Consider the following 27,249-nt stretch of genomic DNA (forward strand, 5'->3'; position numbering starts at 1 on the left):
TTTAGAAACTCAAACTATCCCCATTTGCTAAGATGCAACAGTAAATAAACAAGCAAATGCCAAACAAAATAATTTAAATGTTCACTTATTGTAGAGGGAAATTTCCATCTATGCAGTTTAACTCTCTGTTTTGGAATAATCATCCCCATGATGCTGACTCATGCCATCAAGGGGACTACATTTCTGAGGCTACCCTTACCTTTTTAGATACCTATAGGCAGTTGTGGGAAGCAACCAAGGGAAAGAAGTGGTGTTAGACCGGAAGGGGATAAAAGGTCAGAGGTGATATTTTCCAAAAAAGCTGTGCATGTTATAGAGTGCCTTGTATGCTAAATTTTAGATAGACTTACCATATTATAAACTTTCCCTAATTTTCTCTCAAACTTTATTTTAATGAGGGAAGTTTCTAGGGCAAATCATGAAAATCTCAGTTTTACTAGAGTTTTAGTGAATAGCCACATCATTTCTCTATGACCTTAATTGTGTTCTTTTTTATAGATGATAACAAGGTCTTTAAAAACAGGTTGCTAGATGGTGTGAAGTCCCTTAAAGGTGAGTGAGAAACATAATAAGAATACAAATGAATATGAGATCTTCATTTTATACTGTTTCCAAGATATGAATTTGAATGCTGCCATCTGTCATATGTACTGATTGCAAATGTATGCTTTTTTGGACCTCAATCTTTATTTTAGCAGTTGAATCTGATGTTCTATCTTGGAAGTAAAGCACCACACTTTCTTGTCATATTCGAAATTTTCAGGAAGAGAAATATCAAATTTCATGTTTACATGGGAAAAAATATAAATGATTAGCAGTGATTCAGAGAACTTAATAAATAGAAAAAACTAAATTGGAAGTTCATTCATCAAAAGTCAACCTACTATTGTTTAGAACTACATAATGTTTGCCTCCAGTACCAGAATTCCCTAAGCATTCATTGAACATCATTTTTTTCAACCAGATTTTTTTTAATTCATTAAGAAAATTGAGGCTGGCAAGAGTGATAGCCCTCAGCTTTACATCTTCAATTCCTTTTTTTTAATTTTTTTTTTTTTTTAATTTTTTTTTTCAACGTTTTTTTTTATTTATTTTTGGGACAGAGAGAGACAGAGCATGAACGGGGGAGGGACAGAGAGAGAGGGAGACACAGAATCGGAAACAGGCTCCAGGCTCCGAGCCATCAGCCCAGAGCCTGACGCGGGGCTCGAACTCACGGACCGCGAGATCGTGACCTGGCTGAAGTCGGACGCTTAACCGACTGCGCCACCCAGGCGCCCCCAAAAAAAATTTTTTTTAATGTTTATTTATTTTTGAAGGAGAGAGAGACAGTGTGAGCGGGGGAGGAGCAGAGAGAGAGAGAGAGAGACAGAATCGGAAGCAGGCTCCAGGCTCTGAGCCGTCAGCACAGAGCCCGATGCGGGGCTCGAACTCACGGACCGTGAGATCATGACCTGAGCCGAAGTCGGATGCTCAACCGACTGAGCCACCCAGGCACCCCTATGCTTATTTATTTTAAACGTTTTATTTATTTTTGAGAGAGAGAGGGAGAGAGAGCGCGCACGTGCGCATGCATGGGTGGGGTAGGGGCAGAAAGACGGAGACAGAGGATCAGAAGTGGGCTCTGTGCAGACAGCAGCAAGCCTGATGAGGGCCTTCAACTCACAAACCGTGAGATCATGACCCCGTCAACCAACTGAGCTGCCTGGGTTCTCTTTAATGTTTATTTATTTATTTTGAGAGAAAGAGAGAGCACACGCAGTGTGCAGGGAGGGGCAGAGAGGGAGGGAGGGAGCGAGAATCCCAAGTAGGCTCCACGCTGTCAGTGCAGAGCCTGATGCGGGGATCAGTCTCATGAACTGTGAGATCATGACCTAAGCCAAAATCAAGAGTCAGACACTCAACCAACTGAGCCAGCCAGGTGCCCTGAGATGCTTGGCTTTGACCAGCCTTTGCCTCTTCATCTGTCCCTGGAGTTCACAACTGGGTTTGTGTTGCCACTTAGTCCATTGCCTCACACTGATCATGGCGTGAAAAGGTTTCAGCACCACCACCGTCTGGGCCACAGCCCAAATCAGCCAAGTTCTAAGGTGTAGAATTCAGGTGAATTCTTAACTGACTTCCACATCCTCCCATTTTACAGGATTATCCCTCTCTGGGGCTGATGACCGAGAAGCTATCCCAGAAAAACATCAATTTGATCTTTGCTGTAACGGAAAATGTAGTCAGTCTCTACCAGGTGACTGTGCCTTCAGGGATTTCGGGAGTGGGGTCTGTATTGGGTGGAGCCGTCTCTGGGAACCCAGGCACACTAGCACGGGCCATGCTTCCCAACCAGGAAAGCCCCTCCTCCAGCCTATTCCCAGGGGCAAATGGTTCCTTTTTATGGTCTCTCTCCTCCAACCTTGAACCTCAGGGGATGGGTGTGTTGGTGTTTGTGGTGCTGGAGGGGAGTAATTTATTGGGGGAGAGGGGTGTGAGAAGTTCTTTATAATTTTTCTCAGGGCTGCAAAACTGCTAGGTTTGTTCCTGGAAGTGACAAGTAAAATATCCCATCCTTCCCTCAATCTTCATTTCAAGACCCTCATTCTGATTTGGGGAGGGCTTTTGAGATCACCCTCTTCATTTAGTCAGCCTTGTACATCTCTCTGTCTTACCTTCTAGAACTATAGCGAGCTCATCCCAGGGACGACAGTGGGGGTTCTGTCTGCCAATTCCAGCAACGTCCTTCAGCTCATTGTTGATGCTTATGGGGTAAGTGTCTCGCACTGGGGTTGGGTCTGCTAAGAATCCACCTCACTCGGCATTCCCCAGGAGGGAACGCAGATTTTGGAGTCCTGGATGTGAGTCCACGATGCAGCCTTCACTGCCTTCCTCTTATTCTTCTAGAGGCTGGCTGGTGGCCAGCACTGGGAGGAATGCAGCCTTCTGAGAGGGAAATGGCTCAGAAAGAATTGCCAGGGAGTGTCAGGAGCAGTGGGTGGAAGAGCTTAGAGAAGGTGGAAAGGAAAGAGAGGTTGGGGGTGGTGATGAGGAAGGACAGGGTGAGGGATAGGGCTCCAACAATAGAGAGAAGAGGGAGCTGAGCCAAGGGGAAGATGAGGTTGGTTAAAAATTAGGTAAAAAAAGCTACTATCCAAGGTGACCAGTGCTAGCCCTCCCTTTTTGCATGTCTCTGAGGCTTGCAGGAGGGTGTGGCTGGTTTAGATTTTACCCAGATTCAACTAGACACCAGGGGGCACAGAGAGAGAGAGAGGAGCAGACCTTGGGCAGGAAATATTGTAAGAAATAGGCTCCTAAGGATGCTCTCCTCTGGCAGCTTCTAAGCAAACCCCAGCACCCAGCACTGCCGCGGTGAGTCCATGGCCACCTGGTATTTTACTTGGGGTGGAATTGGTTCCTGTCTACTTCCTCTCGGCTCATCTCCTTAACCTTCTTTTGCCCCCTTTCTGCTCAGAAAATCCGCTCTAAAGTAGAGCTGGAAGTGCGGGACCTCCCCGAGGAGCTGTCTCTATCCTTCAACGCCACCTGTCTCAACAACGAGGTCATCCCTGGGCTCAAGTCTTGTGTCGGACTCAAGATTGGAGACACGGTGAGGTGGGCTGGGCTGGGCAGGGGCTGAAGCTTCAGCTCTGGCCCTGGCCTTTGCCCCTGAGCGTCTGTGGGCACCCTTCCATTCCTCCCCTGCACCTTCTTCCCGAAGGTCATTACAAGTTGGATATAACGGAGCTGCCAACCTTTTCCTCTGACTCCTGTTGTCTAAACTTCTCCGCTACGTGGAGATCTTTAAAAAACTTGCGTTTAGCTTACCTCTGTTTGTTTATGCACAGCTGATTGCAAATGAAAATATTTCTTACCTTTGGCCCAGTCTCCAGCCTCCCCTAAGGTAATACCTGTCTTTCCTCTACAATGTGAAATGGCAGTCACATCTACCGATAGTTGCTGAGCGCCAACTTTGTGCCAGGCATCATTCGCTGCTGGAGATTCAACAGCAAATGGAACAGGCAAAAATACCAAATACCCACTGTCATAGACTTCCAGAACGCAAATGTTCATTTTGCCTCTCAGGTCCCTCTGTGGCCTCTATGGCTTTCTTTCCTTACTGGTTCTCTTCTGCTTCTGCCGATGGGGGGAGGGGTTGGTGAAGAGGGAGGGAAGCAGAAAGGGGGATAGCTATATCTCTATCACCGGTATCACCTGTATCTCTATCATTTCTGTATCTAGGTCCATCCATCTGTCCGTACACCTATCTATATTCTAGAACATGTGCACATATCCTGTCTAAGAAATATTGGCCGGAAAGGTGTTTGACTGCACAAGTGATGATGTACTATATGGAAATTAAACAGTAGATCCTGAGCCTTTGGTCACTGTGTGGCATCGTGTGGTGCCATATAGTGCTTTGTGTGTCTGGCTGACTGACCTTGTGTATAATCAGTCCAGCTGGCTTCATTGGCCAGAGAAGAATTTTTATAAGATCACAGGTTCTGTTCTGCTTGAGCTGGCTTATTTCACAGGTGGAATTAAAACACACACACACACACACACACACACACACATATCCAGGGGCACCTGGGTGGCTCAGTTGGTTGAGCATCCAACTTCAGCTCAGGTCATAATCTTGTAGTTCGTGAGTTCGAGCCCCACCTCAGGCTCACTGCTGTCAGTCTGTCAGCGCAGAGCCTGCTTCAGATCCTCTGTCCTTCTCTCTGCCCTTCCCCCACTTGCAGTCTCCCAAAAAATAGATATATATATAAAAAAAACCAAAACCAACCTCTCTCCTGACTGTAAATTATGTCTGTGCACCCAACCAGATACAACTGGACAACTGTCCCCAGGCTTTTCTTTTTGCTTTGCAGACCTTGGTCATTTGGAGGCTGAGGAACTCCAGGTTGCTGGGGGATGAGACACCCAGTTTGGATATTCCCGGGCAGGGCAGGGCGGGGCAGGGCGGGGCAGGGCGGGGCTTCTTTCCCTCCAGGGCTGGAGTGATAACAGGGTGCGCCTGTGTTTGAATGCGGTCTTCCTTTCCACCCAGGTGAGCTTCAGCATTGAGGCCAAGGTGCGAGGCTGCCCGCAGGAGAGGGAGAAGTCCTTCACCATCAAGCCTGTAGGCTTCAAAGACAGCCTCACCGTTCAGGTCACCTTCGACTGTGACTGTGCGTGCCAGGCCCATGCTGAGCCTTACAGCCGCCGCTGCAACAATGGCAACGGGACCTTTGAGTGTGGGGTGTGCCGCTGCGGGCCCGGGTGGCTGGGGTCCCAGTGCGAGTGCTCCGAAGAGGACTACCGCCCCTCGCAGCAGGAAGAGTGCAGCCCCCGGGAGGGCCAGCCCGCCTGCAGCCAGCGGGGCGAGTGCCTGTGTGGCCAGTGCGTCTGCCACAGCAGTGACTTTGGCAAGATCACGGGCAAGTACTGCGAGTGTGATGACTTCTCCTGCGTCCGCTATAAGGGGGAGATGTGCTCAGGTGAGTGAAACTGCACACCCTCCCGCCCCTGTACCCGCGCACGCTCGCTCGCACATCCACAGCCTCTGGAAACTTAGGCCGGGGCTTAGGTGGGCACAGGAAGGCCCAGCAGGCAGAGCCGAGTGGATGGTCCTTCCACTCCAACGGCAGAAGACAGGAAGGAGGTTCTCTGTAATTCCGCTCTGCTCCCCGCGTCCTTGCTCCTGGGGTACACAGCGGAAGGGAGCCTCTGCTCTCCTGGAGCATGGGAACGAGTGGGGGAGCCTGAAGGTGAAGACCGTTATTTTCTTTTCTTCCACCTGCCATCCTGCTAATACTTTAAATCACTGGCTCTTGATCATTTCAAGGATGCGGAACAACTCCCTTTTTAGGTTAAAAAAAAAAATCTCTGGCTGCTGGTAATTAGATTTTTAGTAGTTACAGATTCGGAAACTGCATGGTATCAGAATGCGTAGTAAAGTTGGTAGTAATTATTTTACATGAATTTGTCTTTTCATGACAAGACTTGGAAAATAGTAAAAAAGCAAGGCAATGGAGCACGTTTAACAGCCAATACACTCGGAACAATGAGTGGAAAATCATAAGCTCTTTTTACATGCTGGCACTATTTTGTTATCGCTATTGGCACTATAACGTTTTGGATTCTAGATCTGTGCTGTCAGATATAGTAGCCCCGTGTGGCTATTTATTTGTAAATTAGTCACATTGAATTATAACTTAAATAAAATTTAAATAAATTTAAGTTAAATGAAAAATGAGGGGCGCTTGGGTGGCTCAGTAGGTTAAAGCTCTGACTGCACTGCCAGGGTGTTGACTGCATAGAGCCCGCTTGGGATTCTCTCTCTCTCTCTGCCCCTCCCCCATTGGAGGTTTTTTTTTTTTTCCTCTCTCTCAAATGAACTTAAAAAAATTTAAAAAATAAATGAAAAATGAAAAATTCATTTCCTCTGTTGCTCAGGAGCTCCACGTGGCTCGTGGCATGCTGGACAGCACAGACATGGGAAAGGATTGCCATTGAGAGGCCCAGCCTGCAAACTGGGGGTTACGATTTTGGCTCCTTCTACCTGCAGGATACTTTTTGTCCTTCTCATTACAAAATTCAGTAAAGTCTTGAGGCCCACGGAAAATCTCAACCTGGTCTTTCCTTGCCCTAAAGACTGCTCCTAGGCTACTTCCCCAGCTAGACCAAGTGGAACTAATGTGAATGTCGTCTGTATGTGCTGACAATACTTGCAGAGGCAACTAGGCAGCCTGAGTAGTTCCTGGGGCACTGGGGATAGGTTTTCGCTGGATTATGGTCTCTGAGGCTTGATTCCTCTTGTGACAGAGAGATCAAAGACATTTGCAAGTTGTTTAGGATTGGTTTATGGGTGTATTGTGTGGTTAATTAACACAGATTATAATTGGCTTCTTTGGTGATCAAATCTATGGCGGAGATTGGCTTCCTTTGCAATGGGGCTTAAAGGAGCCGAACTAATCCAACCAGATGTTCACTTTAACATCTGCCTTTAAGAAAGCTTGATTAGAAAGGGCTGCCAGTGTGGTTCAGATGGTTAACTGACTCTTGATTTCGGCTCAGGTCACAATCTCAGGGTTTGTGAGTTTAAGCCCCACGATGGGCTCCTCCCTGACACTGTGGAGCTTGCTTAGGATTCTCTCTCCCTCTCTCTCTGCCCCTCTCCTGCTTGAGCTCGCTCTCTCTCTCAAATAAATAAACTTTAAAATTTATATATATATATATATATATGTATATATATATATGTATATATATATATATGTATATGAAAACTTGATTAGAAAGGTAAATCTATGTCATTCTTTTAAAAAAAAAATTAAAAAGGGGGCACCTGGTGGCTCAGTTGGTTAAGCATCCTACTTCAGCTCGGGTCATGATCTTGCAGTTTGTGAGTTTCAGCCCTGCGTCAGGCTCTGTGCTGACTGCTCAGAGCCTGGAGCCTGCTTCAGATTCTGTGTCTCCCTCTCTCTTTGCTCCTCCTGTGCCCATGCTCTGTCTCTGTCTCTCAATAAGAAATGTTAAAAAAACAATTTGATTCTAAAAAAACTTAAAAAATTTTTTTTAATGTTTATTTATTCTTGAGAGAGAGAGAGAGAGAGAGAGAGAGAGACAGAGACAGAGCATGAGTGAGGGAGGGGCAGAGAGAGAGAGAGAGAGGGAGACACAGAATCCGAAGTGGGCTCCAGGTTCTAAGCTGTCAGCACAGAGCCCGACATGGGGCTCGAACTCACAAACCTTAAGATCATGACCTGAGCTGAAGTCGGAGGCTTAACTGACTGAGCCACCCAGGTGCCCCATAAATCTATGTCATTCTAAAACATGCCCAAGTCACATAAAAAAGACTTCTTTTTATTATCTACAACATTGTTTCCTTTATTCATGTCAGCAAAATTTGACAGAGATTGGAAAAAAATGGTAGCAGGGAGATTAGGGGAGAAAGAGATCAGGCACGGACCCCCCAACAGCAGTTTGAATTAGAGGGTGAGGGAGGCATTTCAGCTCATTTTACTAGTGAATAGTACTTACATCATATTCAGAGTACCAAAAGGAATGGTAAGTTTGATGTGGGAGACCACGGGGAGTAGGGTGGGGCTGAGGGGAAGAGGGTTGTCCTACGTGAGGCCTACAGATAGCCCCTTGGGGGCACCAGGGACAGAGGGAGGGCCACTTGTCCTCCAAGCCTCCTGGTTCCTGGTCTGGTATGAGGCAGGGTGGGAGGGACCGCGGGCAGAGTGTGTTTCCTTCAGCTGCTGGCCCCACCGATGCTGCGAAACAAAGCCATCGGGTTCAGCAGCCTGCTTCCTGCCTCTCACTGGTGCAAGCACAGCTCGTCAGCAATGCGCTCCACCCAATTCAGGAGGGAACCCCAGGCAGCAGCTCAGAGGCCTCCCTCCCCCACTGCCAGCCCGGGTGTTGTGTGCCTACTGGCTGCAGGTCTGGATCCTGTGGTGCTGCCGTCACACTCCCCAGTGACGGATGCTCAGGGACACACACTTATTGAGCACCTGTTCTGTGCCAGGCGCTCAGTCCACACGGGTGAACAGGGGGCATGCGTGATTCCTGACCACTCAGTTTGTAGACCAGTTCACCATTGTCTCTTCCCTGGGCTGCTGGCCTGGTCTGTTCTTTGCTGCAAGCAGTGGCTCACGAGGGGGGCATGCTATGACTTAGCCATTTCCCCAGCCTCTGGCCTTCCCCCTCCCCGCTGGAGGCATGGTCTTTTGTGGTCATCTGTTATCAGCACTTCCTTCGGAAACATCAGGGAGTGCATCCTTCTCCCCGAGGGACTCCCCGAGGGACTCATCCTTCTCCCCGAGGGACATCCATGAGCATAGATTGATCAGACACCCCTGAGCCAGGTTCTGTGCTGTAGTGTTGTGGGATAGGGAGGCATGAATAAGACAGTTTTGCCCTTAATTAACTTACCTGAGGATAATTCACAACATGAGGCAGAACGTGCCAGATCTTAGAAGTGAGGCGTCCTTGGGGCGCCTCGGTGGCTCAGTTGGTTAAGCGTCCAACTTCGGCTCAGGTCATGATCTCGTGGTTTGTGAGTTTGAGCCCCGCGTTGGGCTCTGTGTTGACAGCTCAGAGCCTGGAGCCTGCTTCCGATTCTGTGTCTTCCCCTCTCTCTGCCCCTCCACCCACTCTCACTCTGTCTCTCAAAAATAAATAAAACATTTTTAAAAAATTAAAGAAAAGAAGTGAGTTGTCCCTGGGGAATGTTATAGGAGTCTCCTGGAGAGAGACCCAGTGTGAACAGAGGAGGCCTGGGTGGCTTCATGGAGGAAGTAGGATGTCAGACAAAGGGTCGGCTCATAAGGCAGGGAGGAGTGGGGCTGACATCGGCCTGGGAGTCACGCTCTATAGGGAGAGGTCATTCCCTCTGACCTAAAATACTTGCTCCTCCCTTACCCCTCCCCCTCCCTCATCTCCACCCCTCCCCTGCTGCCTTCTTTTCTATTTCCCTCCTCTTTCTTACACTCTCTCTTCATTTCTCACCCTCCTCCTCTGACTTTGCTGTGAACCCAGGCTCAGCCACCCTTTTGCTGGAGGGATGCCAGTCCTGTGACATTACCGCACTGTAGCTTCCTTCTGAGGGCTGACCCTGCCAGGGCTCGGGCTCGGCCTGCCGGCTCCGGCCCGCCACTCTACTTCCAGCCTCGCTCCGTGGCTGGCCTGGCAGACCATCTTCTCAAAGGTTACTTTGTTTGGCCTCACAAAGGAAACACTATGGGACAAGGGTTTCTGAGGAGGCGGAGGCCTCCGGGTGCTGCCAGACCTCTGTGGCGTCTGCCTTTCCCTGTTCGGGAGCCATCACTGAAAGCTGCTTGTAGTAGACACTGTGGGGCCCCTCCAGCTGCTGTTAGGGCTGCTGATAATGGCTCACAGCTGCCCCTTCCTTGGAATTATCTTCAGCTGACAGGAGCTGTCTTGCCCTCAGACCTGGGCCAATGACTGGTGGACAAAGGTTACACAAGACCATTCCCTTTGCCTCCGGGTGGAGCGGGCTCTACTCTCCAGATATTTGGAGCTGGGGCAGCTGACCTTATGTTTGCCATCCAGAAAGAAGCAGACATCTCTTTCCAAGGCAGCAAAGGTGTGTCTGAGTCTTGAATAGAGGATGGTGCTAGGATCACTGGCAGAGAGACTCATTGACCAAGGGCCTCTAGTCAGACCCACTGGGGTCCCTGGGGAGCAGAAGATGCCAGCTAGTGTCTGTTTGAGCCTATGCACCTCGCTCTCCTCCACCATCTTGGGGCCCATCCGCTCACACAGTGACATGATTTTGAGACCCGTTGAGGTTACTTCCCCTTGGCTCCCTGCCTTTCCTCTGATTAACAGTCAGATTTTTATTATTCATCCACTTCTTCCTGATTCGGAATCCTTGAGAATGAGTCACCCTTTCTTCTGAGTTTGGGAGAGCCAAGTTTTCAAGCCTTGTTAAGTGATTAGGGGGATGTAGCACTGAGAGTTAACACCTGCATTTAACCAATCTACCCCCTACCCCAATCTCTCTTTCCCATTCCTACATTCATGCAGTAAAGTGAGTAGGTCTTTCCTACTAGGGCTGATGGCTCTCTGCAGTACTGTGATGATACAACACAGGGCACATGCTGGTGAATGTGTGTGTGGTTCCCAGGATTTTTTTTTCTTTTTTAATGTTTATTTACTTATTTTGTGTGTGAGAGAGAGAGAGGGAGAGAGAGAATCCCAAGCAGGCTCCAGGCTGTCAGCCCAGAGCCTGATGCAGGGCTTGACCTCACTAACCAAACCGTGAGATCATGACCTGAGCTGAAATCAAGAGTCAGATGCTTAACCAACTGAGCCACCAGGCACCCTACCCAGGAACTTAACTAGGACACAAGCTCCACGGTAATAGGGACCTTTCCTGTCTCATTCACTGCCGAATCTCCAGTGCCCAGTGTGAGCTCAATAAATATTTGTTGCATAAATGGATAAAGAAACATTAATTGCATGCCTACTGTATTTCAGACGTTACGCTAATCCCTGCCGACGGACAAATTGATATGTCCTCTCTCACTGTGGAGCTCAAAATCTAGAAAGAGAAACAGATAGGCAAGCAAATGGGCTGGTCATGAGGGTTAAAATAGAGGCATATGTAAGTGCTGGGAGAACACGTAGTAGACAATTTGCTCCGGGGAGGTCAGAAAAAGTTATGGAGGGGAAGGAACTTTTGAGTTGAGCTTCGAAAGGTAAGTGGGAGTTTGGTAGCGATCACAGGACGAAAGGGCGTCAAGGCAGAGCTAGCAGCATGAGGCTAGAAGGATAGAAGGTGGTGACGCTTCCGTGGGGTGTTAATGAGTGGCCGTGGGAGGAGGGTGGATGAGGGTAAAGCTGGAGAGCAGGCTGAGCCACGGGTTGGGGCCCCTCACCTGCTGCCCGCCCCCTCGGGCTGTGTGCTTTCAGGTCACGGCCAGTGCAGCTGTGGGGACTGTCTGTGTGACTCCGACTGGACCGGCTTCTACTGCAACTGTACCACGCGCACCGACACCTGCATGTCCAGCAACGGGCTGCTGTGCAGCGGCCGGGGCGAGTGTAAGTGCGGCAGCTGCAAGTGCATCCAGCCCGGCTCCTACGGGGACACCTGTGAGAAGTGCCCCACCTGCCCTGACGCCTGCACCTTTAAGAAGTGAGTGGGCAGAGAAGTGAGTTGGAGCCAGTCGGGTGCTAGAAGGAGGGAGGGGGTCCCCCAGGCTAGAATCCCCAACCCTCCAGGTTCTTACTCACCAAAGCTTCAGGAGGAGGCGTCCGCTGCAGCTAAGAGGCTAGCTTTCCTCTTCCCACGGAAAAGTTTGGGCAAAGAGGGAGGGAGAGCCAACCATGCAGGGGCCAAAGTAGCACCCGCTGGACTCCAGTTGGAGAAACCCCTCTCCTGGGATGGCATCCTGAATCCCTGAGTTGGGAGGAAGGCTAAACCAGGGAACTTCTGGGGAACGTTCTCATGTTCCGATCGTGTGGGAGAGTTGGGCTGGAGTTATGAAGGATTCTGTGAAACAGGAGATGTTCGCTAGTACAAACTCCACTCATCTGGGGTCAGGGGAAGCTCCTGCCATTTCTCTTGCCACTTTCAGCAGGGCTGGGCTCATAGGCATGCAACCTGTGCATTTGTACAGAGCCCTGTGCTTAGAAGGGCCCCATGCTTGGTTTACCGCTCTGCTGGCACTGTCTTGTAATGCTTAGGGATTTTTGAACAAGGGGCCTGACATCTTCTTTTGTGCTGGGTCCCCAGATTACATGACCGGTTCTGCCTTTAAGGCTCCTCGAAGTGGCACACGCCTTACCTCCTGTCACACTCTCGGATGGGACATGAAGAAGTTTAATGAGGGGACTGGGGCCTTCTGCCTGCCAGGCCCTGCCTCTGGGTGAGGAGGAACTCCCACCCCTGAACTCCAGACCCGACCCTCTGGGTCCCCCAGAATTGTCTTACAGGGGTTTTTGTTTCGGTGTTTGTTTTCCAAGGTGGGGCAGCTTTCTGGTGTGTGGATGTCAGAGCTGGACTGACACACACGTAGGTTTGCTCCTCTCTCGTCTTTTTTGTTTCTTTATTTTTGAGAGAGAGAGAGAGAGACAGAGTGCAATTGGGGAGGGGCAGAGAGAGGGACACATAGAATCTCAAACAGACTCCAGACTCTGAGCTGTCAGCGCAGAGCCTGACGCAGGGCTCAAACTCACAGGGCTCGAACTCGAAGACGGCGAGATCATGACCTGAGCCGAAGTCGGATGCTTAACTGACTGAGCCACCCAGGCGTCCCTCTCCTCCCTTGTCTTAATCTCTGTGTCGTCTCTCTTTTAGGAAGTGTGTGGAGTGTAAGAAATTTGACCGAGGAGACCTACATAAAGAAAATACCTGCAGCCGTTACTGTCGTGATGAGATTGAGCCTGTGAAGGAGCTCAGTAAGCTCAGCATGTCTTAGAATTGTGCACATACGCGGCTGCTGAAGTTTTCAGTTGATCCCAAAACGTGTCTATGTCTCATCAGTAAAATGGAAGAGTAATCCCTGCCTCAAAGGCATGTTGTACAGACCTGATGCACACTAGGCACTTAATAAAGGCCAGCTTCCCTGAGTCCTCTTGTGCCCTCTGCTAATTTGTTCCACAGTCCCTCCCCATTCTGCTGCTTCCCGGCACCCACAGACTCAGCAAGACCCTACAGATAACTTTTAAAGTATGTAGAAATCAACCCTAACTTGACCTCCCCAGGGAGAGGAAGACAATGCATCCCATTTTACGGATGAAGAAACCTAGGCTAGGTGATGTCAGTTTAGGAGGCTAGTAACCATTTACTGAGTTTACTTAACTGAGAGTGTTCAGCAATGCCCAGGCATACTGCTCTGCTGGTTTGGAGGGAAACCTTCACCCTTATGGATTTTAGCTAAAATCATAATGCTGTAGCCTTTTTTGGCTCTCTGGAGCCCTTCCTAGAATAAGACAGATAAAAATACAGTGGTGAGCAAAACTCTTGCCTGCAGTCATTGTAGTTTGAATTTCTTTTTTTTTTTTTTTTTTTTTTTTTTTTTAATTTTTTTTTTTTTCAACGTTTATTTATTTTTGGGACAGAGAGAGACAGAGCATGAACGGGGGAGGGACAGAGAGAGAGGGAGACACAGAATCGGAAACAGGCTCCAGGCTCTGAGCCATCAGCCCAGAGCCTGACGCAGGGCTCGAACTCACGGACCGTGAGATCGTGACCTGGCTGAAGTCGGACGCTTAACCGACTGCGCCACCCAGGCGCCCCTGTAGTTTGAATTTCACCTTGACCAAAAAGGGGATAATCTTTGTTGCTGTCAGCACATCTGATGTTATCTGGGTCAGCTAGGCATTGGTTGGTCTAGGGAGATGGCAATCTCTCCTGAGATAGCTGTCTCTCACGAAGGCAGGAAACATGTTTTCAGTGAGAGCCACAGTGAGACACAGCCAGTCAGTCGGCTTCTGGCTTGGGGTGTTACAGAAAAGGGTCAGCTCTCTGGATCCTTTGGCTAATATCAGAAGTGGGGCTGGTGGGGGGGGGGGGGTGAGGGGCATGATTTGGGGATTGAGTTTGAAGAGACGGCTTTTCCTCCTGAGGAGAATCGGTATGCTGTGATTAGCTCAGGCGGGCAAGACTGCTGAGAGAGATGTGAGATGTTTTTATTACCTAGACCAGAGGGGAATCTCAGGTTAGTTGAAAGTATTTCTCTTACCCCCACCCCCGTGCCATGATAATCATAAAGATAAATGCTTGTTTGTATGGAATTGTGTAACTTATAAAAGTTAGGCAAGTATCTTTTCATACACATGATCTTGTCTTTTTCTCAGCCACCTAGTAGAGTAGAACTGTGGTACTGTTGTTATCTTCATTTTGCAGATGAGGAAACTGAATCTCAGGAAAGCTACATAACTTGCCCGAACAAGTTAAGCTTAGAATGAATCTGGAAATCCTTACTCTTTCCACTGTACTCTTATACCACTAGTTTTCGGGCGGCTCATTGAGTTCAAGTCTGATACTACACTTGATCTTAGCCAAAAGGCCGAGAAACAATCATTGAGTTCAAGTCTGGTGTGCTCTGAGACTCCTGTTTTAGTTCTGTTCCATCACGTACTTGTGTTGTGATCTTGGTGCATTTGCTTAACATCATCGTGTGTCAGTTTTACCTGTCTGGTTGCATCACTATAGGACGTGGTGCAAATGATAGAGGGGCACCTATAGTTTCCCTGTCAGAATAAGAGGCTTCAGAATTAGAAGGGGTGAAGCCTACAAAAAAGTGATGGGAGTCAGAGAAGAGAGGCTGGCTCTGGAGAGGAACACTGGATCAGACGCAGAAACGGAAGAAATGTAAGGGCTTTGCCAACAAACTATTGAGAATAGTTGAGCCAGGAGGGAAAGGAAAGAGAGGGAAGGGAACACCCTTCTCTATTAGGTACTGTTCACTTGACATCATTTAGTTCTCTACCAGTGTTGTGAGGTGGGTTATCCTTTTCCTTTCATAGATGAAGAAAGAGCCAATGAGGTCAAGTAACTTCCCCAATATTACGCAGCTGACAGGTGGTAGAGCCAGGCTTTGAATCACACTGTGTCATGTGTTCTGTCATGTCCCTTCCAAGGGAAGGAATACGAACCAAAAAGGGTCTGGGAGGGACAAAATTCAGCAGCGAGGGTCATCTAGAGGCAATTGCCAGGCACAACAGCCATCTCAAGTCTAGGCATCTTGCCTAATGTCAGGCATAGGGTTTCCTGTTGCATACTTTCTCAGAAGTCCCATGACTGGGGTTTGGGGATGGCCCCGTCTTCCAGGAATTGCCTTGTTTTTCACTCTCCCATATTTTCCCCTTCCTCAGAGGATACTGGCAAGGATGCAGTGAACTGCACGTACAAGAATGAAGATGACTGTGTTGTCAGATTCCAGTACTATGAAGACTCCAGTGGAAAGTCCATTCTCTATGTGGTAGAGGAGCCAGGTACGTGAACCGCCAGGGCCCCTGACACTGCACCTATAGGGAGAGGGAGAGCCACGTTAGGCAGCAATTTCCACCCATTACGCCTCTTACACAGAACAGCCAAGTTAAGACTACCTTACAAGTGGTAAGTTAGGGCCTGTCATCTGGGGGTGGGAGATATTTAAATACCAATCTTTGTGAGAAAGTGACTTGCTAATTGAGGAGGCAGAAAAAGAAGGTGAGTAAGGAAAGGAAGAAGGTAGATATGGATCCCACGAAGGGACAAAATACATCCTGGCATTTTTTTGAGGTGACAGTATTAAGAAGTGAGGAATTTAAAGTCTGGGACTCTTCAACATCCGCTCCACTTAAGGTCAGGTGGTTGCCAAGGGCAACCTGTTCGCTGCTTCAGAGGAAGGCCTGATGCTTTGAGGTGTTGACCTTACCAGGGTCACCATGAGACACAGTACTGGCTTTGAGGCACCAAGCCAAGGTGTTCTGAGCACTGAAAAGATAGTGCTTGCTCTCACAGCCTTCTGGAAGCAGGAGGAGCTCATCCGTCATACACAGACCAACCACAGGTTTGTCGCCATCCAGTGTAGTAGATTAGCTCTCTTCCCCTTACCACCCCCGTCTCCTTCCTTTCTCTTACACAACAGACGAAGCGATGAATCACTAGAAAATATTTTCGAGTACTTATTGTATATCAGCCAGTAGACTAGGTGCTGGGAATATAACAATAAATCAAGCAGATGTGGCACTCACAGGCCAGGGGGAGAGGGACATGTAAATTGATAGTGATACTGCTGAGGGACAAGGGCTGTGCCAAGGCGGGGGGTAGACAGGAGCTTCTATGAGTGAAGGAACAATGTCTGAAGGCAGAGACTAAGTCAGTTGGTTGCTCGTCAGTTGATTCCTACAGCTGTAGAAATTTCTTCAAATCCTCCTTCAGACCAGGGTCCAGCAAACACTTTCTGTTCAGGGCCAGGGGTTAAATATTTTAGGCTTTGGCGGCACCTGGGCGGCTCAGTTGGTTAGGTGTGTGACTCCTGATTTCAGCTCAGGTCATGATCTCATGGTTCATCGGTTTGAGCCCCACATTGTGCTCCGCACTGACAGTGTGGAGCCTGCTTGGGATTCTCTCTCTCTCTCTCTCTCTCTCTCTCTCTGCCCCTCACCCACTCGTGCTTTCTCTGTCTCAAAATAAATATTTTAGGCTTTGTGGGCCTTGTGGTCTCTGCCATGACTACTCTGCCATTGTAACAGGAAGGCAGCCATAGTCTATATTTAATGCACAAGCCTAAGTATATTTAGAAAGACAGGTGGCAAGCCACATTTGGCTCCCAGACAATAGCTTGCTGGCCCCTGCTTTAGGAAAGTGGGTCTCCAACTTTTCTATGTTCCCCTTGCTAAAAAATCGAGAGTCCTGAGCCCCATGCTGCTTCCATGAGCCTCTATGTTCTTTTTATTTGATTTTTTATTACATTTTTAAATGTTCATTCATTTTTTGAGAGAAAGATGGAGCACGAGTCGAGAGAAAGATGGGAGGGGCAGAGGGAGAGGGAGACACAGAATCCGAAGCAGGCTCCAGGCTCTGAGCCCAACGCAGGGCTCGAACCCATGAACTGTGAGATCATGACCTGAGCCAAAGTCAGACACTTAACCGACTGAGCCACCCAGGTGTCCCCAGCCTCTGTGTTCTTGAATAGTGCTCCTGGCAGTTGTGAGACGCCCCAATATTTGAGTGCCTCTGCTTTGGACACATCACTTCCCCTAGTGAGCCTTCTCAGACCTCCTCCATCATCCTTTCTTCTGATTCGGTTGGGTGCTCCTGTTTGAGTCCCAGAGCAGCTGTGTTTCCCTTAGATGGGCCTTCATTCCACCATTAACTTGCTTCTTTAATCACCCATCTCCCTCAGTAGATCACGTGCCCCACGAACACACGAACCATCTGTCTTATCTATCGTTATATCTCCATACTTGGCTCAGTCATCTACAGAGAAGATACTTAGTAAACGGGTTTTGAATGAGTTACTAGGACTGATTATTCGAGTTGACAGGCAGGCTTGCATACATGTTGATAACCTGCTCGGAGAACTTTGGCTGCTTGGAGAAGGAAGCGGGTGACAGTGGAAAGAAGCTCTACTACATCCGGGTCAGCCAGGGTGTTGCTGGCTGCATGGGTACCGGAGAGCATGGCGCCCCCTACCGTGATATTGTTCACCTGCCTTTCCCAGGGCTCTCACCCTTCAGAAGGGAGAAGGAAGGTAAAGGAAAGGGTATGACCTTAATTTTATTTAGCGACTCAAGGGAAAGCTGACATGGGAAGGGGAGAGGGCAGAGTCTGGGTATGTATCTGTGGGGGAGCACATGTGGATTATTTGGCCATGACCCCTCACACTTTCCCGCCCACCTGTGTTAACACGTTTCATGGATTTTTCCACACCCGCCCTATTTGCACCTTTGTGCTTTCTCATTTTTGAAGGGCAGTACGTTCTTGCTTTGGGGTTTAACGTTACTTCATCTCTGCTATAACAATCCTTGCAGGTGCTTCTGCTGTAACACCAAAATCTTTTGGCTTGATATTCTTAGATGGAATCCACTACTTGGAATTATGGGGCAGAAAGATGGTGATAACCTGAGCTGGTACAAATAACCCCCCAGGGTGGGGGGTGGAGTAGCTTTTCTGATGTAGATTCCATCCTCCACATGAGGAGATGGGACCCCAGACCCATATTCCCTATCTTGTTGCCCTGGAATTCTGAATTTGACCTCTCTTCTCACCTACCGCCCCCAACTATTTTCAGGGGTTCTGGCTTTGTGCAGAATGTGTCATCTGAGGTCCCAGAGCATAGGAGGGGATTATTCTCATTCTCTTCCCCAACTCATGCCTTTGCGGATGGTCTCCCTGAAGGGCTGGGCCACTGCAAGGCAGTAGAGACAGCACTGCCAAAGGGCTTGGCCTTGACTGGGTGGTGTTCAGCCTACTATGTGGAGTGGGCTCCGCTGAGCTGGGTCCTTATCACTCCCAGATAGAGTTGCCTCGTCGAATACAATATGTCCCATTCAACATTTAGTACCTACTTAGGCTGAAAAATTATTGTTTATCTGAAATTCAAGTTTAACTGGATTTCCTGTGCTTTTGTCAAACCTGCCAGCCCTGCCCAGTCTTTCCTGACCTTGGGTCTCCACGATGGGTCCTCATCACCGTGGCTGAGAGAGCTCTCTAGAGACTAGCTGATCTCATCATCTTCTTCCGGGAATCCTGCCATCTACTCCTTTCAGGACAAATGCTTAATAGATGTTTTTGCCTGAAGACCTCTTGACATTCTACTTGTCCTGCCCATACTGACATGCAGAATTGAAGAGATTTCACTCTGAGGTTTGAGGGTCAGCCCTCTCTTCCCAAGAATTCATAATTGTTGTTCCCGGAAAAGCTGGTGCCCTTCACTCCTGGGAACTCAGACACTGGAACCTCACAGCCTCTCTCCAGATGCTCCTTTAATTATAGACAGGTTATAATTTGGTAGCTTGGGAAATAGCCAGCTTGGGTCTGCATCGGTGGTTGTTTTTGGGTCATGTGTGGTGAGCATAGGGTGTATGTTTAGAGAAGAAGGTGGGAGACAGTGTGGAAAGTAGGCATGACCACCTCTCCAGACCCATCAATACCCGTATATTCAAACACCTAATTACATAACACCTGAGAAGTTACTGGAGTGAGGTCACCCATCAGACACCTGTGGTTTATGGGAAGCAGAGCTCTGCAGAGCACAGTCAGCTTGGTCTTCAGAGGGGTGATGCACCTCTGTCTGTGTTGGTTGTTGACTAGGGTTGAACAGGAAGTCGGCTTTCAATAGGGTTAGGATTAAAGATGACGAAATATTTTGGGAAGGAACCCAAAATATTGTCTGGGTTGGCAGGCTTCCTGGTCTCTGTGCTAACAAGGACATTAGGTTCCCAGCCCTCAGAGATGTACATATCCAAACCAGAGAAACAAATACAAATGCCTAAGGAGCTAGGTAAATAAATTAGTGAAAACAGGTGTAACAAGAACACGAGTAATAATGGTAGCTGATAGTTATTGAGCACTGAGTCTGTGCTAGGCAGTGTTCTGAGTTCTTTAAATATATTTAACTTATTTGTTTATTTTTACAGGTTTCTTTTTTTTTAAATATTTATTTTGTGGGAGGGAGAGAGAGAGAGAGAGAGAGAGAGAGAGCATGCACGAGTTGGGGAGAGGGGCAGAGAGAGAGGGAGAGAGAGTCCCAAGCAGGCTTCATGATCAGCATGGAGCCCGATGCCTGGGTGGCTCAGTTGGTTAGGCGTCCTACTTCAGCTCAGCTCACGACCTTGCAGTTCGTGGGTTCAAGCCCCTATTGGGCTCTGTGCTGACAGCTCAGAGCCTGGATCCTGCTTCAAATTCTGTGTCTCCCTCTCTCTCTGCTCCTCCCCCACTCATGCGCACTCTCTCTCTCTCTCTCTAAAAAAGAAATAATCCTTAAAAAAATAAATAAGTTGGGGTGCCTGGGTGGCGCAGTGGGTGTTCGACTTCAGCTCAGGTCATGATCTCACAGTTCGTGAGATCGAGCCCCGCGTTGGGCTCTGTGCTGGCAGCTCGGAGTCCGGAGCCTGCTTCGGATTCTGTGTCTCCCTGTCTCTCTGCCCCTCCCCCATACATGCTCTGTCTCTCTCAAAAATAAATAAACGTTAAAAACAATTTTTAAAAGTATATATTTAACTTAACTATGCTTCATAAGTTTTGGAATTCAGTGCTATTACTTTCTCCATTTTAAACATGGAGAGATAGGAAACAGACACCCAGAAAGGTTAAATAGTTTATCAAAGGTCACATAGCAAAGTAAGTTGTCAGCCAGGATTCGAACCCTGGCGGTCTAGCTCCAGAACCCACAGTAGCACAGCCTCCATGACAAGTTAACATGTTGCCTCTGTTTAGTGGAGAAAAGAGGGTGGTGACAAGTCTGGCAAACTAGAAAATGTGTCCCATCTAAAGGGGACAGCAGCTACTCACATCTAACCAGAGCTGCCCTGTGGGTGCAGTGTTTCCAGACCTTTTTATTTATGTTTAAAAAATTTTTTTTTACTTTTATTTATTTTTGAGAAACAGAGTGAGACAAAGCGTGAGCAGGGGAGGGGCAGAGAGAGAAGGAGACACAGAATCTGAAGCAGGCTCCAGGCTCTGAGCAAGCAGTCAGCACAGAGCCTGATGCGGGGCTCGAACCCACAAAGTGTGAGATCATGACCTGAGCCGAAGTCAGACGCTCAACCGACTGAGCCACCCAGGCGCCTCTATTTATTCATGTTTTTAAAGGGAAGAAGAAGAATCTGAAGTTTTAGGGGGATAATCTCCTGATTATTCCATGCTGCCAACAAAATAAAAATTTAATCAAGCTTTTGTTTTAAATCCAGTAGAGTTAACATAAAATCAACTTTTTAATAAACACTTGAGTAGGTTAGATTCTACCGGGGGTGACCTGCTTATGACCTCTAATTTAAACTACTCAGGACAGATTATTGCTGTCTTAAATATTGGTGCTCCCCCCCCCCCCTTTAAAAATTTTGATTTATTTTGTAAGCCCTGTTTCCCTCAGAGAGATTTCTAGTAATTTCTTACTTGGTCAGGTTGCCTTTACAACGTCCCTGCTCTGTGCTCTCTCCTGACAGAGTGTCCCAAGGGTCCTGACATCCTGGTGGTCCTACTCTCAGTGATGGGGGCCATTTTGCTCATCGGCCTTGCTACTCTGCTCATCTGGAAGCTCCTCATCACCATCCATGACCGGAAGGAGTTTGCTAAATTTGAGGAAGAGCGAGCCAGAGCAAAATGGGACACAGTAAGAGTCGGGGCTGGGCATTTTCTTAAGTCATTGGTTTGAGAGCCTCAACTGGAAATAGTAGGTACTTAGGGGAGCCAGGTTCAGCCAGCACCATAATTTCCCAGTTAGTCTCTGTTGTGGAAATTGGGAGATGGTCCTGTTGTCTTTATTATTCCTGAAAACCACCTGAGTCTCTCACTGCCACACAGTGACCATAGGTCCCATAGGTGAGAACTGACTGAGTACAGGTAGGGCCCAGCTCTGCTCTGGACACTGACATAATCAAAAGGAAACATATTCTCTAATTGAGGAAGACAGGACAAATGATGGGGGGTGGGGAACGTTATTATTGCCAGTTTGTAGATAAGAAAACTGAGCACAGAGACGTTCAACAGCTTGCCCAATTGTGGGAGAGAATCAAGTTATGATAGAAATGACTCTTTGGGCCAGCCTCTTAAAACATATCCTCTCTGCAATTTATTCTGATTGCATTCAATCAAGCATCTATTGAGAACTTTCTATATACTTAATTTTGCTCTGTTCTCCTTTGGCTCATCTTCCACATTCTGACTTTTTTTTCTGGACCTTCCAAAATGGCTGTTTGAGTCCATGAATGTCTAGCGGGAGGCTGAAAGTTTGTTCTCATTTGATGGTCACCTCAGGCCTTGGTACTCAAGGGTCCCAAGAAACTTGAGATGTTTCTGTTCGTACAGTGTAGAAATCTGGAATCTCAGCGGCACATGAGAATGTGTTGTATTTCTTGAAATGGGACTCCTAAAGACGGCCAGATCTTATGGGATTTATCACTTTTTGTTAGAAAATAATTTGGGCAACCCAGTGAGGGTCTTATTTTTTCCTGCTAACATGACAGTGGGTAGCGCTTGGAAGGATGAGATGAGAACAAATTAAAATTATTTTGAGTGAAAGCTATCCTCTCTGTTTCAGCTACCACCTGCTACATTTCTCGTCTCTGCCCGCATCCGCCAGCATAGTCACAACAAAAGAAAAAAAAAATTGGAGAAGGGCAAAAGAGAGAGTTCAGGAGAGAAGCAGGAAATAGATACTGGCTACAAGTGGTACTGAGGTGTTTGGGGATCACCAAAAAGTAATGGGTTGAATTCAACCCCTTCGAAACAGCAGCACAATGGCATTCCACTTTCTCTCTCCTCTTATTTCCTACCCACTCCCATCTCAGGAGCGAATATGGGGTTACAATGAGCATTAAGCGATTCATGGATGGTGTAGCCCGGAGAAAGGTGTCTTGGGTAAACTCTTCAGGCGAAATGTAATCATTGAGGGCAGGGAACAATTGAGGAATTCACTGTAAGACACATTTCTGTTCTCTCCGCAGGCCAACAACCCACTGTATAAAGAGGCCACATCCACCTTCACCAACATCACCTACCGGGGCACTTAATGACAAGCAGTCATCCTCAGTTCACTGTCAGGCTGTCCCAGAATTGTGGACACATCTGCTGTCATGTTTACAGGGAACGAAATCCGTGGGGCAGGATCGGGGGCTGGGAGTGGGGTGGGTTACAAGAATGTCAGTATGTGGAGGTGTGGGTCTCTGTGCGTGTGTGCGCGTGAGTGTGCTGCATGTGGGGGAGTGTGTAATTTAAAACTTGAGGTGTGTCCAGACACGTGGAGCTCCTCAGCCTTTGTCCGCAGAATGCCTCCTTCAGGGATCCTTCCTGCTTAACCTTAGGGTGACCCACGTAGCTGAGCAGGTACTGTTCATTACCTCACTGAGAAGCCAGCTTTCCTTTTCCGGCCATTTCTCCCGAAGAGAAGGGCAGGGCTGAGCCTCTCGTTCCAGAGGAAGGGGCCTTGACTCTGCCTTGAGTTGACGGTTCTTGGGTCCGACGCTCAGCAGCTCTGATAGCAAATGCTGGGCTCCGCAGCCTTGTCGTGTCATCTGGACTTTGATCTCCTTTGCCTTCCCTCAGGCTGACGGAGAAATCAGAAGCAAGAGCAGCCATCGGAGTTGCCTATGTCTTTTGCTGTCCCCTCAATCCAGTATGGTTCTCTCACAAGGGGAGCCCTTGCCAGCAATTCTGTTGGGAGTGAGGATGGGAAGGCCACTCAGGGGTCATGCATGGCCTGGATGAATGTGCCAGAGTCCCCCAGTTCATAATCATCACCCTTCACATTTGTCTCCTTGGCACCCCACCCTAGAAGTTCGATTGGAGGACGCGTGTTACCCTTAGACCAGCATCACCTCTTTACCTGCTACGTCTACACTCTCACTGCTGTAGACATTTGCTACATACTGGGAATTTCTTTCATGACCGGACGCTTTTCCTCCCAGGGAGAGTGCTGTGATGAGAGCCAGAGATCTGGCCCCACCCTTCAGGCCCTCTGCCCCTTGTCCAAGGCACCCCCCCGCCCCTACACCCAATCTGGTGCTTCTGTGTGCTACATCCATCCATGGGGCTGATTGCACTTATCTACCTCTTGGCTGTCTTGTGAAGGAATCATTCCCATGGGTCTCTGAGTCTGCTGGGCATATGTGCCACATTTAGAATGATGGGCCAGTTGTATCAGCGTGTGTGGCCTATTCTCCTACGGGCTGGGCAACCTCATTTTAACTCAGTCTTTAATCTGAGAGGCCACAAGTGCAATTTTATTTTATTTTTCTCATTGGGTCACCTGAAACCATGATGAGGCTTGCTTAATCTAAAGGAACATGTACAGAAACACATTTGCATTATATTTTGTAGTTTTATTTGAGGAGGAAGGAGCATATTTAAAAACAAACAAACAACCCCACATAGACTTGGGATGGATACAGACCCTCCCACTTGGCATCATTCATAGGGAGTTGCTGCCCATTTGCTGGATCTGTAGGGGCTCTCTCATCCTGGGAGCCTGTGGGGATGGCCCCACGGGCATGCTGGGCCATTCTGAGCAGGAGGGGTACAAGTGGTTCTTTTCTCCTAGCAGTTGCTTCCTTGGTGTTCACATTGGTCTAAACATTAACAACCACCCTCACCCCCCATTCATCAAGAAAAAGGAAAGAGCTATAGACGATCTGTGGTCTGACGATCAGAAAATGTAAGTCCTGGCCTCATTGTTGCAGCTGAGGAAGTTTTACCCTTAATTAAGGCAAGCCTCTCTTCCTTCCCTTCGGGGCTCAGTTTTCTAGTTTGAAAAATGATAGTTTGGACCAGCCAGTCTGGAAGGTGTCTTTCAATATTGATAATCTGAGATGCTGGGATTTACTGTGGCATCAGACATACAGTCAAGATTCCATGAGATGTTGATACTACTTTTTTTGTTAAGTTGGGAGATCTGAGAGACCAGCTTTTGCAAGAGCAGATGTCATTCCACATCACCTTTCTCAATGAAAAAGCCTCATTCTGTCCTCTCTTAGAGCCCCTTCTCCAATGTTTGTTAGCAGTCACATTTCCTAATGTAGCACTTAAGCTCCACTTAGTTTATTATTCCTTAGCTCACTTTGCACACGTTTGCATCCACATATAAGGGAGAGGAATCCATTAAGAAGTAGCTGAAATGTGTATTCTGTATTCGTGTGTTAACACTGAGAATAAGCCTTGGAATTAGGAGTAGGGCAAATGACTGAGCCTTGTCTCACCCATGGATTACTCTTTACTGAAAGGGATGGTAGTACAGTAGAGGGGTAAATGGGGGAGGGGAGGGTCGATAATGAATCCCAGAAGTTTAGAACCTAACTATACCCTTTGGCTACTGAGACAAGAGTCCATTAAAGCAGTAGTTGGACCTTTTCTTTAGATAAGATGGTTTATATGAAGACACTATATCAAAGGAGGAAGAACATATATTTAAAGGATGAAAAAATCAGTAGGACTCTTTGAGCTTCTGGAAAGAGACTCCTAGGCTTTAAAAAGGCGCCGGGTGGTTCAGTTAGGTGTTTGACTTTGGCTGAGGTCATGAACTCACATTTCGTGAGTTCCAGCCCCACATCAGTCTCTGTGCTGACAGCTCAGAGCCTGGAGCCTGCTTCGGATTCTGTGTCTCCCTCTCTCTCTGTTCCTTCTCTGTTCACGCTCTCTCAAAAATAAATAAAGATTAAAAAAAAAAAAAAAGACCAATACTCTTTGTATGCGGGGAGAACCTGTAGCTGCGTTCGCAAGACAGCAAATGGCAGTCAGTTTGGGCATCACGTAGGGTGAACATCTAAATAGTATTTTGGTATCAGCACAGCCCAAAGAAGTTATTTATTTGTGCTCAGCTCATCTGGAGAGAATGTATGTTCAGTCTCAGGGTGTGTGGATAGTAATGGGAAGCTTGGGATGCTCCTGACAAGTTGTCACATAACGAATCCCTTCTTTCTCTCTCAGATATTCCTAGACCATCCATGATTTCAAGATCCCTCTCTTTGTTAGGTATTCCTGGTTGAAATGACTTAAGTGCCTTCCTGACTTCCTAACCACCCCCTCTGTTTGAATTGTGCAACAGTAAATTAAATGTGCTTTCCAAAAAGAATTGACCTAAGGCTGCCCAGTTCTTCCTGTGTTGTTATTTCTGTTTTCTTTGGGTGAAAAGAGTAAATGTCATCGCCTCAAAAATGATTATTTTAGAACAAGCCTGTTTCCAAATGTAACCAAATGATGACCACCACGGGGACTGAAGTTTACTCCAGAACCCAGAGCGTTTCTTTAGACTTTCATAATGTTTTCAAACTGAGTAGGTTATTGCTGTTCTAAGAGTTGGAGTTTTTTGTCTTTTAATTGGGGATTTTTTAGGAACTTGTGCAATCTCAATAGAACAGACTGTCAGTTTGGCCTAGGTTTTGTTTGCAGGAGGCATAAATCAGTACAATAAAGGCTTGATGGCAGATTATTGACAGGATCATTTAAATGCCCAGCTTTAGGGGGAAAAATGCCCAACTTTTATTTAAGGAATTGGGTCTCAAAATGTGGTTTGAGGACCAGCAGCCTCCATATCACCTGGGAAGTTGTTAGGAATAAAAATGCACAGGCCACGCCCCAGGGCTACTAACTCAGAAAATCTGAGATGGGGCCGGGCCCGGTGTTCTGTTTCAGCAAAGCCCTCCCTGTGATTCTGCTGCTTACTCAAGTTTGAGAACCACTGACTTAAGAAGTCACTTACCTGTCCTTCTGGCTTACTAAGTTTGCAGTTAAATCATCTCAGTTACTAAAAGATTATGAATACAGCTTGGCGGGTATATTAAGAGAACCAAATATCTACCCACACAAAATGAAAATGCACTTTTGATCCATTTTCCAAATTAAGTGATCAGAGGCTTCTGGTTCCCTCACAGCCACAAATTCCCATGAAAAACTAAAAGAAGTACTAGATCAAAATCACAGGGAAAGAAACCCAACTAACAGGATACTTGGCAGGCATCTAAGAAAACCTTTAATTCACAGGAGATGGGATGAATATCGAAATTATTAGCATTATCACTTTATAGGGTAAGACTCTAGAATTTGCAACTTCACTTTTTGCTATTTAAAATGTATTGAGCATTGACAGTGTGGGGTTGAAGTACTTTATGGCACACTCATCATCTTTGCCTTTGGGTCTTCCATTCCTTAAATAACGTGCATTTTTAAAAAACATGACGGTGCATGACGTCATAAAAGGATTATGTGAACACACACTGAGACCTTTTATGGTGAAATTTTGTAGGTACACTGTGTTTTATTTACTTCATGGTAACTGATGACTACATATCTGGGTAAAATGGAGGACTTTATGTGAAAATGAAATGAAAAGCTATATATCAAATCATATTTGTAATCCCCTAACTCTTGGCCTGTGTAGTCTGAACTCTATAGTGACAGCCATGTAATGACCACCGGGATCAATTACAAGCAAGTTGCCTTGGAATTATAGTGCAACTATAATTTTCATTTTTCACACTGATGTAAGGAAACAGTAACATATGCTGTGCAAGAAAACCATTTAATGCTTGTTGAAAAATAATTTCTATTTGGTTTTGTAACATATTTCTTGAAATATCTATTTCTGATAGTTTGTAGTT

General features: G+C 47.3%; 1 protein-coding gene and 1 pseudogene across 1 annotated transcript; one reads left to right on the top strand and one right to left on the bottom strand.

The window, feature by feature from the left end:
• The first annotated feature begins 2,145 nt into the window (after positions 1-2,145).
• Positions 2,146-25,724, top strand: LOC144615437 (integrin beta-3-like). Its single transcript, XM_081794794.1, has 9 exons — positions 2,146-2,239; positions 2,665-2,754; positions 3,458-3,592; positions 5,039-5,468; positions 11,416-11,638; positions 12,803-12,903; positions 15,325-15,444; positions 21,106-21,272; positions 22,606-25,724. Exons 1-9 carry the CDS (start codon positions 2,165-2,167, stop codon positions 22,669-22,671), a joined length of 1,407 nt encoding a protein of 468 aa, XP_081650920.1. The 5' UTR covers positions 2,146-2,164; the 3' UTR covers positions 22,672-25,724.
• On the bottom strand, positions 14,374-14,528 carry LOC144615308 (U2 spliceosomal RNA; annotated as a pseudogene).
• Positions 25,725-27,249: the final 1,525 nt, after the last annotated feature.

This window comes from Panthera onca, assembly GCF_046562875.1.
Source record: "Panthera onca isolate mPanOnc1 chromosome E1 unlocalized genomic scaffold, mPanOnc1 haplotype 2 h2.Chr16_ul_4, whole genome shotgun sequence".
Classification (NCBI taxonomy): domain Eukaryota; kingdom Metazoa; phylum Chordata; class Mammalia; order Carnivora; family Felidae; genus Panthera; species Panthera onca.

Coding starts and splice junctions, on each gene's coding strand:
- LOC144615437 (XM_081794794.1), top strand. CDS start 2,165: ATGACCGAGAAGCTATCCCAGAAAAACATCAATTTGATCTTTGCTGTA. Junction 2,755..3,457: donor TCATTGTTGATGCTTATGGG/GTAAGTGTCTCG, acceptor CTTTCTGCTCAG/AAAATCCGCTCTAAAGTAGA. Junction 15,445..21,105: donor CTATGTGGTAGAGGAGCCAG/GTACGTGAACCG, acceptor CTCTCCTGACAG/AGTGTCCCAAGGGTCCTGAC.